The 21,104-nt window shown below is 44.1% G+C and overlaps 2 protein-coding genes across 10 annotated transcripts; one reads left to right on the top strand and one right to left on the bottom strand.

The window, feature by feature from the left end:
• Positions 1–396: 396 nt before the first annotated feature.
• On the bottom strand, positions 397–16,028 carry csde1 (cold shock domain containing E1, RNA-binding). 9 transcript variants are annotated; one of them, XM_008291419.1, is made up of 24 exons: positions 15,927–16,028; positions 12,432–13,097; positions 11,392–11,658; positions 9,961–10,149; positions 9,132–9,330; positions 8,825–8,991; positions 7,943–8,029; positions 7,457–7,554; positions 7,299–7,380; positions 6,811–6,939; positions 6,577–6,702; positions 6,251–6,466; positions 5,981–6,121; positions 5,727–5,888; positions 5,533–5,544; positions 5,240–5,257; positions 3,830–3,937; positions 3,186–3,364; positions 2,980–3,092; positions 2,769–2,888; positions 2,168–2,346; positions 1,921–2,084; positions 1,669–1,801; positions 397–1,513 (listed from the first exon to the last, which is right to left on the bottom strand). In XM_008291419.1, the coding sequence occupies exons 3-24, from the start codon at positions 11,515–11,517 to the stop codon at positions 1,466–1,468; spliced, it is 2,796 nt and encodes a 931-aa protein (XP_008289641.1). In that variant the 5' UTR covers positions 11,518–11,658; positions 12,432–13,097; positions 15,927–16,028; the 3' UTR covers positions 397–1,465. The 9 variants fall into 9 exon arrangements, with proteins under 9 accessions (XP_008289641.1, XP_008289644.1, XP_008289642.1 ...); XM_008291422.1 differs by having other exon boundaries at positions 8,882–8,991; XM_008291420.1 differs by lacking the exon at positions 5,240–5,257.
• Positions 16,029–16,982: 954 nt separating this feature from the next.
• Positions 16,983–20,960, top strand: sike1 (suppressor of IKBKE 1). The gene is made up of 5 exons (XM_008291418.1): positions 16,983–17,459; positions 18,026–18,131; positions 18,210–18,352; positions 18,450–18,563; positions 19,906–20,960. Exons 1-5 carry the CDS (start codon positions 17,301–17,303, stop codon positions 20,032–20,034), a joined length of 651 nt encoding a protein of 216 aa, XP_008289640.1. The 5' UTR covers positions 16,983–17,300; the 3' UTR covers positions 20,035–20,960.
• Positions 20,961–21,104: the final 144 nt, after the last annotated feature.

Here is a 21,104-nt window from a genome sequence, read left to right as displayed (position 1 = left end):
AATCAGCTTTGGCCTCAGTTCTCTTCCTCCTTTGTTTCTTAACTCCTGAGATGTCCTGCTGTCCTGTTGGAGACCAGATTGAAGAGCAGCCTTCAGTCTCTCTGCCTCACTGACCTCCGCAGGAGCTCGTTCAACTCATGGTCACTGCAACTAGTCGGGTCCGACGACACGAAGGCCAAGCATCATACAGACGCCTTTTTAACGTTTATTTCCTCTCAGCCAGAAAAAAAAAAAAAGCACACATTACATACAGTATAGTTCAACCCACAGGTTTGGGATGCATATCAGTATTATTTCTACTAGAAAAGAAAGCCACCCTAAGATTGTTCTGAATATTTTGGCGGTTGGCTGGGAACAGAGGATACTTCTAATTTTTATAATTTTTTTTTCATTTTGCTTGTAGTTTTTTTTTGTGTGTTTTTTTGTGTTTTTTTTTTTTTTTTTTAGGCACCTTATTCTTACTGAATTCAATATTAGCATTTGAGTTTCAATGGAAAAAAAAAAGCAAAAAATATGTGCAAGAAAAAAAAACAAAGAAAAAAAAAACAAAAGAGAGAGAGTATAAAAGAACTGCAGATATAAGATGCCACAAGGAATTCTGCACCTGGGAAAAATGCTTAAGTGGAGCATGTGAATACCAAAAAGGCATCTAAAGGCTCCAGATTGCTGAAAGTGAATCCCATTAGATAAACTACTTTGACATTCACATACATCGCTCACACACACACACACACACACACTTGCACACACACGCACGCAACATGCTTTCACTTCAGCTCTTCAATAAAGCATTTTAAAAACTGCTCAAAAAACCGAGCAGAGAAGAATCCTCAGTTTAAGCTCGCACATATGAGAAATATGATCCTCCTTATGGAGGGAACTTTGCTTTGCTTTATGCGTTTTGTAGGAAAGCATACAGTAGAGGAAACTCGATAAAGAAATTATTTAAGTTTCCATGGGTAAAGGAGCAAAAAGTACAAGGAACAAAAATGGAGCAGAGGTTCAAAGACATGCCAACAGTCACTCGTTTACCAATCTATCAAACTACTGGACAGTTACAGGTGCAGAATTCCAGACAAAGCAGATTCAAAAGATCAGGACACAGACAGCCACACAATCGTCACTCTGATTAGAGGAACCAGGCCCTCAGAAACAAATACCTCCATTACACACTAATCACTTCTAGGATACACGCACACACACTCAAGAGATCCCACGTACGCTGCAGGGTGGAACCTTGTTGTTTACATCATACATGGGAGGCAGGGAACTGTGGAATAAGAAAGGTTCCCTCGCACGCATCAATGGGGACAAAGATTACACATGCTGATTACTGTATGTGTGCGTATGTTCTGTGGATGAGTTTGAGTACAAGCATGTGTCAAATCAAATTCCCTTATCCCCCTGCTGCTGCCGCCTCTGGGACAGCATCCACCAACTCCCAACGGGCCGAGCTCTGCATCGCTCAGTCGATGACACCAGGCTGGCGAGTCTTGCGCTCCACGTTGAAGCCCTGCGCGTGAGCAGACGTTCAACAGGTTAAAAACAACTCTGGAGAAAAGCTAATCATCGAATACATTTGTATGCAAAGCTGTAGTTTAGTACCGACACTGAAATGATCTCTAAGAAGACTAATGCATTAGATCAGTATTAAAGGCTGACTAGTACCTTTGAATTGTCAGGACCGCGGGGCTGTCTCACGATGACTAGGCGGGGAGCGCTGGCGTCGTCCAGAGTGATGCTCTTCAGTCGGTTGACCAGACGATCAGGACGCGGCGTCACCACTGGCTTCGGCCCCTCACTGAGACACGAGGCACATCATGAGCATCCATCTTATGTCACAGTTAACCATGTCCTACATGTAGCCAACAACGTTCATCAGAAATCGGTTTCTTCAGCCTTTACAGTCCTCGTCCTTACCTGACTCTGCGTACGTTGCAGGCACTACATTTTCCTGTGCGTTGATTGAGGACAACCGAGAACTCCACTTCGTCCCCGGTCTGCAGCTCCAGGCCGTCCTGCACCTCTTTCACATGGAAGAACAGCTTCTTGCTCTCACCGACTTCATACGTGATGAAGCCAAACTGGAGAGACAACAATCACAACGTCAGGTTCGTTCATTCCTCTGTGCTGCAGGAACTGAATGAAGCTCAGCTAATGAAGCTACCTGGTCTTTGACGCACTCCACCAATGCTCTGCGCTGAGGGACCACATTGCAGGCCATCTTCTGACCCGTCTGGGCAACTGTGCAAACCTGGAACTTCACAAGCTCTCCTTTCTGCAGGCAGTCCGCCTTGCTGGCCATGCCCATGATTCCAAATGGATAGTTCTGCCCTTTAGTTCCTCCTGTGGGGTGAGGAGGCGCTTTAGCATTGAGTTGACAAGTCCCATGACAGAATCACACTTTGTGACTGTTGAGTAGGAGTTAGATCATCATCACAGGTGTTTAGGAAATCACGAATAAACCTAAAAGTCACCATCAGTTTATAATTAGTCTGTTTATTGTTGCATCCGTTATTGTCCGATCACATGAGAACGACAGACAGCACATGTGTGGCTCTGTCACTGTGGTTAGACTGAACACTGGAACATAACAGTGACAGACGTCTAACTGACAGAACCACTGACAGACTGATGACGCAGCAACGCTATGTATCCCACGTCTGAAAAGGGATCATGTGATTAAAAAAAATACAGAAATAGATAAAATGCTTGACTAAATTTAAGATTAAAAAGAAAGAAAGAAAGAAAAAAAACAAGCCACCCACCTTCCTCTGTTACTTCAATAAGCCCCTGGTATTCTGTCTGGGAGGGGTCCACGCTGCGTAAGGGACGGATGACTTTCCCCATCATTACTGACGCACTCACATCCTCACCGGTGCCGTTAACTGAAAGTGGAAAACACACCTTGTTATTGTAGGCAAAGCCCTGCACTATGTCAGCATTCACAAACATATGAGAAACATAAACTCCTCGTACCTGCAGCCACCTTGGTGACCTTTTCGGCGCTGACTTTGTTTCCTTTGCCTTTAGACAGAGTGTATTCTACCGTGTCGCCCAGCTCCAGGTTCTCCAGGTCTCCACACATCTCACTGTGGACAAAACAAACACCTGAATGTCAGAAATCTGTACCTGCCATTAATAATAATGAATAAATCAACAACCGTACAACTTTAAAACTCTACCTGTAGTGAAAGAAAATCTCCTGATCGTGATTCGCCGTCTCAATGAAGCCAAAGTTGTCTTTCAGCGTGGCAACAAATCCGTGCAACCTCTTGGCAATGGAGGCGTTGCGGTTCAGGACACGGATGGAGACGGCACTCTGCTGGCCGGTTCGCTTCACTTCGTTGATGGAGAACTCCACCTTGGGGATGAACAAGATATTAGATCTCTCGAGCAGAATAAACACGACTGAGCTTCAGGTTTAAAGCAAATAACAGAGCTAAAAAATAAAGGACTGTGACATCAGCCACATTAATCTGCTGCAGGAAAACAACTCTTTTGTTTCATCTCAGTGTCTGCAACAGGTTTTATATCTTTGAGGGTCCTCTGAACATTCTCTATTCAACATCATGGAAAGCAGGGGTCTCCAATCCTGGTCCTCGAGGGCCACAGTCCTGCATGTTTTAGATGTTTCCCTTCTTCCAACACACCTGATTCAAATGATCAGGATCATTATCAGGCTTCTGCAGAGCTTGATGATGAGCTGATCATTGGAATCAGGTGTGTTGGAAGAAGGAAACATCTAAAACATGCAGGACTGTGGCTCTCGAGGACCAGGATTGGACACCCCTGATGTAAAGTAACTGCAGAGTCTCTGAGCAGGCACCTTGTCTCCAGCCTGTGGGTGGCCTCCTCCCTCCAGGTCCTTGGTGTGGTATGGCACAGTGAGCTTCACTCCACAGTCTTCATATGCAATCATTCCTTCCTCAGCTTCCTAAACAGAGGGCAACAAATCAAGCCTGGATTATTTTTCCAATTAGTATTTTAGGTGTTAGATCCTGGTGGCCCCAGCCGACACTGGAGGTTTCATCAAGGCTACAATAAACTCACAATGTGCTCAAATACTCCAACCAGATGACTTCAGAGCATGTAGTGTATTAGAAGATGGAGTGCAGTAAGACTACAGAAGCATGAGGCAACAGTGCATGATTCTGCAGCAGCCTAGTTGGTTAGCGTTACTCTCCTCTACAGCTGACGACGTAGAGCTGCACAGTTACCCAGTCCTACTGTGGTTTAACTACTGGCTTTGACCAAACACATCATGCAGTTTACCAGCATCGTCATCATGTCAGCCATTTAATCCTAACAGAAGCCAGAAAAGCAGAAACGTGGCCAGGTTACTTGATCGCTGAAGATTAACAGCCCATCTAAGCTTCTTAATGTGTTGAGGTGCTGCTGCCCTTCAAACACTATAAACTGGAGTCACCACCTTAAATTTAAGTGTTAAAAGGACCTCCTGAGTAATAGAGAGTGGAGAAAGGTTGTCTTGGTGTTGTTTGCATCATGTAGAGGAACCTTAACCCTCTGAACCCCAGAACCAGGTTGGAAGGGAGTGTTATATCTCATTGATTTTACTTTGTTCTGCAGATCTCCTTTAAGGAATGTGCCAGAGATACGCTGCTTACTGTGACCACTAGTGACTCTGCTGCAAGCAACAGTCACATGACTAAAAACTTGTTGGTGAACTGTAGGTTTTGCTTGAACACAAAAAAATGTAAGTAGTAAAACATCTTTAGTATGTGGGATAGAACACCTGGGGGCCCTGGGAAACATGTTTATGTCAATCACAGGTTGTTGTTTTTTTGTGTTTTTACATTTTTTAAATAAATAATTAGACTTCAATTTTGTATTTTCTTTCTCTCTCTCTTTTTTTTTTTTTAAATTTATCGCATTTTATCTTTGTTATGCTGCACAACAGGCGTGTTTAGGCTCTCTGTACTGTGAGCCGTGGCTGTGCTGTTTCCACAGAGGTGCAGGACTTAACATGTTATGGAACATAAGCCCACAGTGAGTATAAATGTCACAGGAGCAACAGATGCTCAGAAAGGTCTTGGGAGTTCAGAGGGCTAATAATGATATATACATGTACATTATATTAAAAATACACCCAAACCTACACCTCACTGAATCAGTAACGTGATTCCATATGTTCTGGGGTTAATTGGTGATAAAATACCATGCTGTCAACTAAAGGTAAAGGAAGGAATCAGAGGGCAAGCGCCCTGCAGACACAAACCTTTTCTACAATTTTACCCTTTGGAAAAAAAAAAAAAAAAAATGAGAGAGAGAGATCCATTAGACAGGAAGGCTCCTCAGCACCACGCTTCTAACTACACAATCCTGTCACTGCATTATGTGTCAGTGTTTCACTTTTAGTTGGCTCATCTAAAGTATCAGATACCAACTAAGTGTGTCTTAGGCTAAATGTTAGTCACATATACAGACTACTGACACACTAGATTTGTTCAGTCTGCCTAGAACATGAGCGTCTTTACTCGTATGGCTTCATGCAGAGGGTCTCAGTCCTACCTTGTCTTTTTTCTAACCGACAAGGAGCATGAACAGGAGGTCATTGAAGGAGAAAGCAAAAGAGGAACATTAGAACTAAAACAAACAGGAAAAATGGGTAGACGGGGAGGGCAGGGAAATGAGCTACAGGACGAGTGTTTTGAATGCACTGGGGGGGAGTCGCTTCATACGGACGCGTCTGTGCACTGTTGTACCTTCTCCTTGCTCTTGGTAGGACTGGCATTCTTGGAGGCTGCAATAACTTCCTTCTCCACTACACCCACAAAACGCTGCTCAGACTGGGTATGGAAGGACACGGTGCCTTTGGGAAGCTTCTTGATGCGCACTGCGTGGTTCCTCTGAGCCGACAGCATATCCTGGCAACAGCAAAACAATAACTGGGATGAGCCTTCTGACACAATAACGCGCGGTAAACTCTTCTGAGAAAAAACGTCTGAACACGACCTACAGGCACAACAGTGAATTCCACTTCGTCTGAGATATGCAGCTGGCTCTCCTCCAGGACTTCACTGAAGTGAAAGAACATCCTGGCGTCTCGATCCACACACTTAATGAAACCAAAGCCATCGCGTATAGCTGCAATCACCCCCTAGGAGAAGATACGGCGACAACATTTTCACTTGAGTTGTGAACGCTCTCGTCCAGTCAGTTTGTTTTTAACTCCACAGTCTAGTATAGGCAGTCAGAACAATCACAGTGATTTTCCTCTCTTCCTCACCATTTCACGAGTCTCCTTGGTGAAATTGAAGGTGTCTGGGAGGATGTCGATGTTTGTAGCCCTCTCCAGTTTGTCTCTGCGATCAGTAGAGATGTTGAATTGTATGTGGTCTCCCTCCAGAAGGGTCACCTTGGACTTGGTGTCCTTCTCACCAAATGGCAATTCCTTGTCAGTGAAGCCGATCCTGGCACTGATGCGACCCGGTAGAGGGTCGTTCTGTGGAGGCGGAAAGATTTGTTCAAGCTCTTTTCCTGGTTGGTAGATCACAGTTCTATGCTTTTCTCTCTCACAAAATTTAATTTGGCAGATTTTACAGATGTACTTGCCTGGTTTTTGGTGGGGACCTTAGGAATGACCTTGACAACAGTGCCTTCAAACTGCTCAATGCTGATATCCTCAAAGATGACTGTTCCTTGGGGGAGCAGTCTCACATCTGTAGCTACCTCCTTACCCTGTAGAGTGTTACAAACACACCCAGGCAGGTTATTTACAAGCGTTACAGCTGATCAAATAGACAAATACTAGTGGACTACACAGTTGAAAAGCATTACAAGACCCACATTTCTGTCTTTGATGGTGAACTCTACATCGTCTCCGGCCTGAAGAGCTTCCAGATCACCCTTGAACTCACTGTAGTGAAAAAATATCTCCTTCACCACATCTGCCCGCTCAATAAAACCAAAGGCCTCCTGAAAGAGAATAAAAACAAGAACATCTAATTACATGGATGGCCAAAAAAAGTCCTGCTGAGGTTAAAGATTACATTTTCTGTATACATTTTAGTCACTACATCATCAACAGTATTATATCACCTGTATGGGAAACATCATGGTAAGAAATCTTATATAAACAGCATTTAGATGTGATACTGGGAAGCCTAACACATCTATAGCACATCTGCTTGTTACAAACACTAACCCGTTGGCAAACAAGCTAGTTTTTAGGTTGACAGGGACATTTGTATAGCGGCTCTAGATCATGCATTTAGTTTGTGAGATATAGTTTGCTTAATAACACGTGTTCATATAATGATATCAGCGACCCTTACCTTCGTAGCACACACCACACCCTGGCACCTCATCTGCTTTTTCTTCACAAGCTGAATATTACGAGCACTGACCGCACCGGTACTGAAACACAAGCAATAGACATGAAATCAGAGTTCGTCCGTTATTGGGACATTACCAACAAGGCGAGGAGACTTACTGTTTGTTGGTGTCCATATAAAAGCTGACTTTGTCACCCGTGTCCAAGTGGATGTTACCCTCCACATCTTCAGGAGTATAGGTCAGGTAGAACACTTCCTGTGGAAAGTCACAGCCCTGTCAATTATAGATGAAAGGTTTTGGGATGCAGCTATTACAATCTAAACTGTCACCATAAACATCATCCACAAAATATTAAAGCACAGAAAGCTCATGTGCTGTGGAGGCTGAAGACTTCACATGTACCCAGCTCTAGTGTGATAGGAGTAAACACATATAGACACTGGTCTCCACAGCTTATGCTTGCATATTGTTGACTTAAATCATAATGTCAATAGGCATTTAGAAACAGCAAGCCAAGTTTAGAACCAATAATGGAACTTTGTCCCTACAAAACCCTTAAAAACTGGAAGGATGAAATTCTAATTACATTAACATCCTGCATTTTGTTAACCACGCACGGTGCAATCCATACCACTGATCTTACCCCATTTCTTTCATAACAAACGCTGCCAGTGGGCACCTGGCCAGGAGCAGACTTTCCATCCAAGTGCAGCGGAATAGATGAGACGACCTGCAGGCAAAGGGGGAAACGCAGGCAGAGGCCATTAACACACTGCTTTGCCAGCCTGGACCTGAACATTCACTCTCATTATACAGCCAATTTTAAAATATTTCTTGAAATGTGATGGATGAAATGGCTGAAGTTCAAACGGTACAGCGTCAGGTATACCATGGGTACGTGTTAGGGGTTGCATGGGTGTGACTGCAGTATAACTGCTAAATCTTTATGCTATGTCAAGTCTCTTAGTGGCCTCTAGCAGGTTGATAACCTGAAAGAACAAGTACTGAATCAGTCTGAGTATGCTGCTCTGAGGAGACACGTGGTGCTCTGCTTTGAGAATCTGATCATTTGTTTGTATCTGTTACCAGATAAGTGGCATTACTTGCATGTTGTGCATCAAGCACAAAACTCTGGCATGGGAGGCCTCTGTCTTCTCCTTCTGATCTGATGTTAATGATGCAGCAGTTCAGCTCACTGGCTCTTTACAGCCACGTATCAGAATTGCACTCTTTAGATTGGTTTTAGTCTGAGAGACTGACCAGGTGAGGTTAAACAGAAATGACGCTGATCATTTGGCCATACCTGCTCTAACGTTCAACACCTCAAGCAAACACGCATGCCAGCAACAACAAGCCATCTGCATTTCAAATCAACAGTACATTTTGATGGAAAAAAGACATTCTGGAATTTGGTTCAGGATCACAGGGGACAGAACATTTCCCCTACCCAAGAAACACAATGGCCAATATGAGAGTTAAGTTGACAGACACGGACATAACCAAAAATAAAATGGTGTTCCTTAACTGGATGAATATAACCATGCAGCACAGTAAAGGGATAGGCGTGCAGGTCTGGCCCCACCTGGCCCGAGATGCGCTCCTCTGGCAGCACCTCTGGCTTTATCTTTAGCAATTTCACTGCTATGGGCTTGCCAGTGCGCCTGTCAGAGGATACCTCAAACTCTACATCATCTGATGAGACAGAGAGAGACAGAAAAACAAATTAGCACACTTACAGTGACACAAGAACAACTCAGGTTTCAGCATTGTTTCTTTTCAAGAAGTGATGTCTGGCATTTTAAGCATCCACCCACAAGTCCACGGCCTCTCACCTCCTATTTTAAGCTCCTGCAGGTTGCCATTGTACTGGGAGCAGTGGAAGAAGAGGCGAGCCTGACGTTCGGAGCACTGGATGAACCCATAGGACGTCAATAGCTTCTCCACAACACCAGTCTCTCTAATGCCAGGCCCTGTGCCGTTGGCGTATGCAGTGTGCCCATTGTTATGGAGCATTCCTGGGTCAAAACTCATCTGGAGAAGAGGAGAAGCAAGTCTTAAGATGCATCCAGTGGTGGATCAATGGAAAGGAGACACAAGAAAAAAGGGTAGACACAGTTTGATGCAGTGTTTGATGCCAACCTTAAAAAAAAAAGAAAAAAAACCAAAACAACTAAAAACAAAAAAACTAAAAACAAAAATCAATCATGCAAGTACAGCACACTTCAGAGGAAGTGGGGGAGGAAAACAGGAGAGCTACATTAGAGCCTTTCAGGGCTATCTGGTCATCAGTGGGGAAACACACATTAATTTATACCGTTGACAAAACACAAACTCCAACACTGTCTGGTGCTTCATCGTGTCATGCACACAAAGCTACAGTTCACTCCATTCGTCAAGTCGCTTTAATCCCAGAACATCTCGGCAACAACATTTGGGAGAAAGTTCATGCAAATCTTGTTAGACAGTTTCTGAAGTTGTTTACCTACCAATCGAACAACTGCAGTATCAATAAAAACTCATGGATAAAATCTGCTGGAACGCCCTGATTAAACTCGTTGTTCACACAACTACAAACCATGCTGTTAGCAAAGGTCACATGACACAACAGCAGCTCACAGATCTGTTAAGTCAGTATGGGCACCGTCGAACATGCCCTCTTACTGATCTCTGATACAAGGGAGTCCGCTTGTGTTTTTTACTTCCTGGGTGGGCGTGGCAAGAGACGGAGGAGGAACGAGGGATAGGCATGGGACCGGTGGAGGTAGAGGGGGCGGGGCCAGTGCTGCGAGCCACTGGAGGTTCAGAGGAGCCTCTGTCCATTTGTGACACTGGGGATAGGACTGGGATATGCTGTTGGGAGGAGGCAACGTATCGGTTTCATTTCTTCAATAAATTACACTTTACTCCAGATATCACATCGTGCGTTATTGGGTACAACCAGGTGTTTTCCAGCATTAGACTATGAAATACTGTCTAACTGACCTAACTACATCTAATGATTACTCATACAGCACCCTGTGTGTGTCCATGCACCACCTTTGGAGAACCTACACAGAACAGAGCATGTTCTGGGGGAAAAAACCAGTATACTTCAGCTCATCGCCGTCAAACTAAACCCCTGAGGTAAACCGTGACACCTACATACCAGGCACAAAACCATACCGCCACTCACATATAATGGTTCAACAACCACAACAATCACAAGTCAAAGGATCAATCTACAGCACTATCAAGTGGACGGAAACACTGGCGAACGGCTCCACGGAGAAAGCAAACTACGAACTAAAAAGATCAGTCGACGTCTTGGCACAGCCAGTTACGGTGAGGTGCTTGAAGGGCAGTGTTACTTAAGGTCAAGTAAAAGAAAACTACTGAAGATGAATAATCAGAAAATGCAAATGACAGGTCAAATAGCATCGCATCTACAGTGGAAAGAGAGTTGGTGATGGATTATGGGTTATGTGGGGGGTCCCAGAGCAGCCTCTTCTGTTAGGTCCTGCACTGCACTATCACACTGAGACGTAACGTACGCGAGGTCTTTTACGCGTTAATGTCTTTTAACATTCAACATTAAAGACACAAGTACACAGGCAGCACGCCTGAGCATGTTGCTGCCAGTGCAATGACTATTGTAAAACATCTAAAAACATTTTGAGCACAGGTAGAATGAAGGCGTTTTAGTTGAGTGCTAATGGACGAATACGTTTTTTATCAACAGTTTAATCTACTTACCAATTTTCCACAGAACCAACTTGTATTTGTGTTGCCTGATTAGAGCAAAGTTAGCTATAAGCATTAATTTAATCCGCTAAAATTTTCCTCATGTCACAGTCCTGGATTGTGACACAAAGTAAAAATAAGGAAGAACAGAGAAATATCGCGGGGAATTGTACAAAATGCCAAATTTCTAAAGCCTAATCGGCAGAGCACCTCTCGCCCTGCAACCATATAACTAGTAGAGGCTAGTCTCGGGAGCCTGAAAAAGATGAAAGAGGTTAGGCCATTCACAGCAAAGATGCAGGGCAAGGTGGGTGGATGGGTGCTCGATGGGGGGTGGGGCACGTAGAAGAGAGGTGGATAGGTGAAACTTACGGATCGGCCATATGGCGACAGGCTGAGTCCGACAGGGGAGGTGCTGCTCAGGTCAGCGCTAACAAACGCGGTGGGTGGCGACGCAGGCAAGGTAAACTCAACAAAGCCTTTCCAGGGGCTGCCCATATTTTCCCATAAACTCGGACCAAACTTGCTTGAGCACTTGCTGAACTTGATTACTTGTCTGAATTTCCTTTTTTTTTTTTTTTTTGCTTGACTGTTAACTACTATTCTTATGTAACCACCCAATGATACACCGCTGGATGTCTGCAAGGGTGAAGAGAGGAACAAACATAACGGGTAAGGTAGATAGGTCAGCCAGTGTGCCAAGTGTCACAAACAAAGGAAAATAGCTGTGGGCTTAATCCCCAGGGAGGGTTGAAAAGGCAAAAAATCAGGGAGGATATAACTTGAAAACGACAGAATGAGAAAAAGGTGCGGATTGGGTGTGGGAGGGCAATCAAATCATTGTCCAACTGAAGTGAATAACCAGTTCAACTGTTTGGAGGTGGTGGTGGTGGTGGTGGTTTAGTTCAGCCGGCTTATGTGAAGTTTCAGGAAGAGTTATCTTTAGCAAACAGCAAATGAGGTCACTACAATAGCAGAATAAAATCACGTCTTACACCTGAGGGGGTGTGTAATTATGTGCAGGAAGTAATAAATATGGGTTCATTCTTAACCAAGCAAATAAAATATGTCCCTCTTCTACCATAAATGTGCACTAATAAGTGAAATCAGTAGCTGCAAATAAACACTGAAGATGCTGCCTTTTAAAATTTGAAAAAGCCAAACCCCTGTTTCAATTAAAAAAACAAAAAAAAAAGCATGTGTTTGTCAGAGTTGACTGCTCTGGCAAACAGGGAGGACAACAGTCATAAAAAGTAAACATCTCCTCATCGCTGCCCTACATCAGTGCAGCTGTCCAAACTGAATGAGAACTAATCGTTACACAATCCGTTTTAAATGTCTGTCCATCAAATCACACAGTTGTCAGTAACAAGAAGGCTCCTTGTTTCGAAGGGACTGCAATCGAGACCCACCTTTATTTGTCGTTTTGTGTCTTGTAATTCTCAGGATCTTGATGGCTTTGCAGTTTTTGCAGACCTCTTCATGCACACAGTTGAACACGCACACTTGTTACAGGTTTCTGGCACAAGTTCTAGATGGTTGCATAAAGTAAAAAAGGGGAGAAATCGAGCGCAAAAAAGGCAAACGCAGGTGCAATAACACTGCTCAGAAAAAAAAAAAATACAATGAAAACAGAGGGAAGAGAAGAGGGAGGGAAAAATGGGGGAACTATGGGGGGAAAAAGTAGCAGATAGCAGCCCACTCCACACCCCGGTGGTGAGTCGGCGGTGCAGTGAGGATGAGGAGGGCTAGGAGCAGCGTTGGGACGTGTGCTTTGTCAAAGCTGTTGAGTAGGCACAAACTTCTGGTTTCAGATCAGTTATGGTCTTTTCAGAATATGCTTGGGCACAGGATTGCTTCTTATCTACGTTTCCGTTGGGTTGATGTGCGTATTCTTTGGTCGTTTCAGGATTTGGTTACTTCTTGTGTTTTAAACCCTTGAAGTGATCCTTTTGTTTGTCCACGTGTCTTCAGTGTTGCAACTTTGTTTTGGGAGGTTTGTCTTCAGTTTCTTTGTTGTGATCTGAACTTGAAGCAGTTGCGGATGGTACAAAAATTCTGTTCTGTTTCACTTCATACTGTTGGGAGGGAAAAAAAGCACATCTGATTAGATAAACCCATCACATTAACATCACAGACACAATTTATTAAAAAAAAGGTTCCAAGAGTCTGCAGCAGAGATCTCCAGCTCCAGTCCTCGTGAGCTACTGTCCTGCAGGTTTTAGACGTTTCTGTACTGCAACACACCTGACTCACATTAACGGATCTCCAACAGCTTGTAGCCAAGTTCTACACAAGTCTGTTAATGATCCATTCATGTGAGTCAGGTGTGCTGGAAATGTCTAAAACCTGCAGCTCACGAGGACCAGAGTTGGAGATCCCTGGTCTACAGCGAGGCAAAGAAATTGACTATCATCTAATAAGAATTCCACATTTTCTGTTGCATGAAACGTCATATCAACCCCAAGCACAAGTGACGTGAAGTTTATGGAGTACACAAGATTCTTTACTGCCTCACCCCCATACAAAAATAAGTTTCCCTCAAATGACTCTAGACACGGGGCAGCTGTGGCTAAGGTGGTAGAGTGGGTTGTCCTCTAATTGCAAGGCTGGCAATTAGCCATTTGATCCCACGCCCCGTCACAATCAAAGTGAACCCGAAGTTGCTCCTGATGGCAGGCAAGCATTGTGCACAGCAGCTCTCTGTGAGCTCTGAGTGAATGAGAAACACACTGCTTTGAGCACCACTAACATGCAGATCATTTACAGTACACAACGAGCTGTAGATCAACAAGTCCTTGTGCGTGCTTTTAGGGCAAGCTATTATATTTCCACCAACATTTCAGAGGCCCTCGGCTGTTTTGGACTGTCCTCGTGTTCAGGTGAGTCTAGTCTAGATTAAATAAAGATTGTGTGTAATCATGCATGTGGATTTTTATTTTTTATTTTTAGTTAGAAACTCAGAAAGTGACCTTCATCAGTAGGTTAGAGTGTTGTTGACCTAAATACCACGCTTTAAAAACAAGCCGGTTGAGCCAACCCAGGACACATGATATCTATTTTGCTGTAAGCGTGTGGCAATGCCTCCCATCCCACATCCTAGAGGGTTCAAACACAAAGCTGTTTTTTTCCCTCTCTCAAAGGGGCTTCCTTGACATTCATATCATTAACAAACAAGCACTTGTCTGTACATTTTGCAAATTCTGGTGTAACACTAAACTCAGTGGAAGCTGTACATCCTAGTGGCAGCACAGAGAAGGCAGCTATCACGAGATGGATTGGGTAAGTGTGTTAAAGGTTATGAGCAACCAACAGAGAAAGCACTTCTGCGAAAATAACCTTGGAGGAGAAGACGGGATTTTTTGCTCCCCGCTTTTTGTGACGCAAAAAGAGGTGAAACCGTCCGAGACCACCGGGAGGCCGTTTAGAGCGTTCTGGTTAAGCAGCAGTCTGGTTTAGCTCGTTAATCATTTAGCAGCAAACGTTAGGAGACATGTCAGCCATCACAGGACAGTTTTAAACGACAAGATCCTCAGTATGACAGGCTGTAGCACTACGGTGCTCCTCTGGTCTGGCCCAAACAACACCCGCCCTGAGAGGACCGGCCATGTGACTTCCTAGCAATCCGCTATCCTCAGCTGGAGCAGCTAACATGGCCTGATCCAACACGTTGCGGCACACAACGCCATCGGAAACGTCACATCTCGGCTGCCCAGTTCGTGTCGCAACACATGTCAAACTCTACAATACGCGCCGCAACCGGGCGCTTGTCGTTCTTTGCCGCCAGCTGAACAAAGTGACAAGTGCAGTAATCGTTCAGTATAAATCTCTAAATGACCTTGTGTGGACAAACAGAACCTGGCAGATTAGCATCTCGCTAACGCTACAGTCGTAAACAGCCCGATACTTCAGGGCGTCTCCGAGTCTTTACGGGGGACATAAATTCAATGCGGCGGGATACATGAGGTATTCTAGGCAGCCGTTATTCCCGTCAATTAAGTCAAATGTTCAAGACGTTGGAGTGTCTGATCGTAAAGTTAGTGGAAAGTAGTTACGCAGCCTGTCACGTTACTCTCGTACAGACGTGCGTTCCGATCTCAATTCAGAAAAATGCATTTTTTTTGTCGTTCACTCTAACAAGTATAGAAAAAGCTCTGATGTGGCTTTTGGCGTTGTGATAGGGGGAGGGGGGAAATTCGGCACAGACGTTGAAGTATATAATGCTACATATAATGTTATATATAATTTTAGATAACGCTGCGCTGTCCTCCAACACGGCTTATTATGAAGACAAAAGCCGAATTTGGAAAGTGACTGCGGACGGCACGACAATCCTTAAGCATTCGCAACCATTTGGTCTACGGATACCTGCGGTTAATTAAGGCCAACACAAAGTCTCAAAAACTGCGTTCATTCTGTTTGCGCAGCGGTAACTGAATTACAGCGTTAGCGGAGCTCGCGGCACGAGGACGTGACAACAAAGAAGCTACGTACGAGCTGTCAGAGGCTGGTGCTCTATTGTGTTCATGTGCCTCTATTGTTTAATACACAAGCTTGCCTCCAGAGCTGTCTCTGAGCTACACTGGGACACGTTTAAGAAAGGACGATATTGTCCTGTTTCTTCATACCGTCACCGACTCGGCTAGGTTGTCCGCAATGCTAAATGGCTAGTAGCGGTTACAGCTAGCTAGCTCGCTAGCATGCTACACTCCGTGGCCCTGTGTGGTGATTTATGTGGAGGAAAAACACGGCCGCCCCCACCCAGGCCCAAACTCTGCGTATGACAAAGCGCAAGATAACCTGTTCGCCTCTAAAGACCCACCGGATGAGAAAAAAATGCCTCACAGTGATATTACAAATGAACGTGTTAACTGTTTCGCTAAAGAATACATTTAATAAAAACTCACCCCAACAGCTTTCAGCACTGTCACCAGCGCCGCTAGAAGCAGCACGGCACATTACGTAGTGATCAGGACGGCGGCTAACGCGAGATTTGACAACGGGAGCGTCACCAGAGAGCCTTAAAGGAAAGAGTGACCGCTGCAGCTGCTGTCGTTCCGCAATGATCCACGGGAGACTTAGCACACAGTTATGTTATTTATGTATAGCTATAGCAATTTGTCTACATTGCTAATTAGTTTCGAAAACAGATATATGGGAGTTGTCCAGTTGTGTTACTGGAAATGTGCAATCACGTCATGTACCAGCAACAGGCGACACAAATCTTTCCGTGCCCCGCATTTAATTCCCTGTCAGCGTCTGTTCTTCCAGTGAAGTAGAGGTTCTGAGGCCACACGTTGCAGCTTACGGGTGGGTTCAAGAATGAAATCCATCGTAGGGGAAATGTAAATACTTCTCAGCCAAATCTTCCGATTTCTTAAGAAAGTGAGAAAAAATAGTTGTTGCAGGAAGGACTAGGGAGGTGAGAGAGTTGGATTTGGACACTATTTAAAGTAGACAGTTGGTACAGGCAGATGTGACTGGTGTAGGGGAATAAAACAGTAGGATAAGTTATACTGATAGATAGATAGATAGATAGATAGATAGATAGATTAATCCCCAATGGGAAATTTGGTTGTTACAGCACAAGATAGAGTTACCGCCACCATAAATACCGATAAACAGGCAAAAATAAACAACAAGAAAATATAAAAAAATGCAAAATGTAACAATAAGAAAACATAAACAACAAGAAGATATAAAATGCAAAATGTACAATAAGTGTAATATGTCAAGAAAATTCCTGTGTGGAGTGGAGTGCAAATAGTGATGTGCAACAAAACAAGTACAACAATTTGATGAATTCGATATTGTACAAAAATATGAACGAAAGAAGGAACGTTATCAAATCACACTCCAATACAGTCCCATAGATATGTATAATAAAGGCCTTTATTATGCATATCTATGTGCAGGCCGACTGTGTTCCAGAGGATCCGCCACACCAGCAGGTGGCGGTAGAGCACCAGTTCTGTGTATGCTGACTGAAAGTAAACACCAAAGAAGAAGACGAGGAAGTCGTTTTGTTTCACACGGAAACGACGGACTTGACAACAAGGAGTATTGATCACATTTTGTTATTATCTGTTCACACGTTGCTTATTTTTGTCTACTGACAACTTATTACTCCAGTGCCGCATCAGCACGCATGCGCCGCGTTAAAAGCTGCCGCCGCTAACTACAGCTGCATAGCCGCCGTAAAGCTCCTGTTTGGACCCGACGAGCTGGTTGTGTGAAGGAGCTCGTTTACGTTACATAGAGGAGTTGTCAGCTTCCAGTAAATGGCCTGCACTTTGGAAAAGGTGTTGGGCGACGCTCGGCTCCTCCTCGACAGGCTAAAGGAGCACGACACGGCCGCCGAGGGGCTGATCGAGCAGTCCGGGGCCCTCAGCCACCGGGTGCAGAGCATGAGGGAGGTGGGGAATGCCCTTCCAGACAAGGTGAGCACATCTCAACAAGTTGTTTCAGGGCAAAGGGATTATAACATGTAAGACTCTGTGCTCCAGGCTCAGTCATCCCTCTTTCTTTCTATGCTTACTCCATGTTTCACATCATAACACAGGGCTGTGTGCACTGGAATCAGTCAACCATGTACAGCCATGGTCATATGTAGAGCTGAGCCCTGGGAACCACTGAGCTGGACCAGAGTTGTCAGCCTTCAGCTACCAACTGGAGTTATTTTTAATGCTAATTTTAACTTGTAATAACAATTTTATTTAATAGTAGCTTGGGTCAGTGACCCTTTGAATAGTCCAGGAGAAGAGATGCAGGTGCTGGTGAGGAGAGAAAGTTCACCAGTAAAGTCCCACAACACGACTCAACAAATAAACCACTAATAATAATGAGAACAAACCTGCTGCCTGGAGTTTATAGACAATTTATAGGCACACACTGACATCTGGGGCTACTCATGAAACACCTGAGGACAATCAGGCCTCATGATGCCACTGCTGAACACAGCTACCAACAGATGTAACTGACGCTCTCTTTCACTTTCTCCTCTCAGCACATTGAAGACAGTTCTGAGATTCAGGAGCTCACAAAATACAAGCCTCATGTCCTTCTGACTCAGGAAAACACTCAAATCAAGGAACTACAGCAGGAAAATAAAGGTAAACAAACACCACGCGTGTGATTGTATGGTTGGTGTTTCACATCAGAGCTAACCCTTTTTACGACTTTCTCTGCAGAACTGTGGTTGTCTCTTGAAGAACACCAGTACGCGCTGGAGCTGATCATGGGTCGGTACCGCAAGCAGATGCTACAGCTGATGATGGCAAAGAAGGAGCTGGACACTAAACCTGTGCTGAGCCTCCACGAGGACCACGCCAAAGTACACCCGCTTATTTTTTGCATTTTTAAAATTAAAATGCGCAGTCACTGATAGGGTATGATTTTCTGAAACATCTTGCTGTCTTACTCTCCTCCAGGAGGTGCAGACCCAGCTGGAGCGGATATGCGAGATGGGTCAGGTGATGAGAAGGGCAGTGCAGGTGGATGATCAGCACTACTGCTCTGTGCGAGAGCGGCTCGCTCAGCTTGAGGTGAGCACAGAACCACCAAGAACAAACTGTAGATGTGTTTCTAAGTGAGCCCATGTTTCTTTGGAAGTATGTCTCCAAATAGCACCCTGACACGCAGACATGTGGACAAGATATTTGTGTGGTAAGAGAAGGCGAAGAAATAAATATAAATACAAATACATAGTTCAATAGAATTCAAATCCAGACTTTGACTGGACCAGTCCATCAGTTCCAGAACTCCAGATTCCTTCTTCTTGGTCAGATGGTCTCTGCACAGCTTTGAAGTCTGCTGGACTCATTGTCTTGTTGGTGTATGAACCCACGACCAATCAGGTTCAGTCCAGATGGGACCTGAATCCTACTGAACAAATTTGGGATGTCGTACATTGAAAGATTGATCTTGAAAAAGTTTCAGCTAAAGTAAGTCTGTGGGATTCAGCTTAGAGACTGTCTGGAACTCAGTGACGACAGAGAGACTGTTGAAGAGTTCATAAAGACGATGACAGCAAGAATGCAGCTGTTATCAAGGCCCAAGGAGGCTGTAGAGAAGATTTTTGGTTATTATGTGTGAAAAAGGACTGTTTAGTTGTTTCAGTTTATTTGCCAAATCAATAACATTTATTTTTTTTTTTTTTAGTATTAAACAAGTTTTTGAAAGATTTCTACAATATTTATGTTTTCTTGTTTTTTTATGACAAGTGATGTCATAAATTTGTTCAGCACTGTGTATATATATATATAACTATATATATACTGTATAAAACTTACTAATTAAATGATCCTGAAGAAACGTTCTCTCATCTTGCCTGCACTCCTGTATATGTACAGCAAAATGACAATAAACAAGATTAGCTTTGATCTAGCATAAGATATAAGCACAAGATGGTTACGCATTTTCTGTGCCACTTACTGAATATATGTAAGTTTCCGTGGCAACGCAATGCATTTAATTAGTCTACTCTAACTGAACGGCTTCATACAGTGACATCACTAACGTACGGGTCAGGGGGTATGCAGATAGAACATATTCCCTCAGCTTAGAATCTGTGTCACTTAGAGAGAATGTTCAGGAAAAGAGCTGAGGACAGTGTGGTCCAAACTCTGAACAGAGCCTTCTCTGGAGCAGGACCAGTTACCATGGTGATCTAGCAGGTTAAAAGAGAGGCACCTTCATGCCATTCAACACTTAACAGGCCTCGCTAATACATTCATCCCGCTCTGTCGTACAGCCCTCCAGGCTGCTTAAAGCAAAACTGCATGTACTGCTTGAAGTAAGAAAGTAGATGTTTTGGATAATGTGACATTTCACTCTATCCTCTGGACCATTTATTCTTTAAGTATGTGGTTATTCTGTGTCTTTTAGATTGAGAACAGGGAGCTGCGAGACCTCCTGGCCATCAGCAAGGGATCAGTGAAGACGGCGAGAGAAGAAGCCAACCTGCCAGCAGCAGCAGCACAACAGCAGTCCCTTCAGCTGGGGCCCGACGAGTGACCAGAACAGCCTGAGTGTGAGCTGGTGTGTATCAGGACAAGGAGACAGGGTTGATTTCGTTCTCACCTGTGTTCACCACCACATTTATTTTTTTACATGGATGGATGCAGTCAAACAGCTTTTTTGTTGAGAGAGTCACTTAAACACAGCATCGGGGCTCTCAGAGGCTTTACCACATGATAGCTATCGTAATTATTCACAACTACAGCAAGTGTGTGATCACTGCAGTCGTGTTGGAGCCACATAAACCCTGACTTTAAATCAGAGGTCTTGGTTGACAGTGATGTATTTCAGACACACGCGTCTACTGGATTAAAGGCAGTAAAGGCAAAGGGGATTTCTTTTGTTTTCAGCCAAAGATATATTTTCTTTTCAAGGACACAGTTTCTACCTCTTTGGTGCCCCTTTACTGTTCAAACACAGTCACGATGAGTAAAATCCTTCTAACCACCCTTCTTCTGAGTTCACCTATAATCTGTGGAGAAGCCAACCTGTAGCTCACACCGTGTCAGAGGCCGTGCTCGCTGCCAACACCACGACTTTGGCTGTTTCCGCTGTTTGCCTCCTGAGGAGTGGCAGTGGGACCTTTGTATGTGATTGTCATTTTATGAATTTGATACATTTGTCAGTCTCGATATATGACATGGTTTCCATGTTGAGTACCTTAATCCTGTGTGTTCAGCACCGGTTTTGTAAGTTTCAGATGCAGAGTGATGCAGCTGATGGCACGTCTTTATCAGTGGTAACGATTTCAAAACAGGCCAACCTTTTGTGTGATAAACATGTTTTGCACTGTATGTTGTCAGAAACTATATATTGTCATCTCAGGTAATCAGTGTTAATGAGGTTAACATGCTGTAATGACGTCAGACAGTGTACTGATTTGTGTCAAATGAAATTTCATTCAGAAACTTTGCAGTACAAAACTGTGCATCTGTGAGTTTTTTTCTCTGTCACAACACAAACACACAATAAATGATCCATGAATCAAGCTGCTTCACATCAGACAATAGGGAGCACACAGGTGTGTTAATGACAGCAGCATGCTGGTTCACTGTCACGGTGGACTG

The sequence above is a fragment of the Stegastes partitus genome, unplaced genomic scaffold (assembly GCF_000690725.1).
Source record: "Stegastes partitus isolate 25-593 unplaced genomic scaffold, Stegastes_partitus-1.0.2 Scaffold742, whole genome shotgun sequence".
Taxonomy (NCBI): Eukaryota; Metazoa; Chordata; class Actinopteri; family Pomacentridae; genus Stegastes; species Stegastes partitus.
This window is presented reverse-complemented; position numbering and strand designations above follow the sequence as displayed.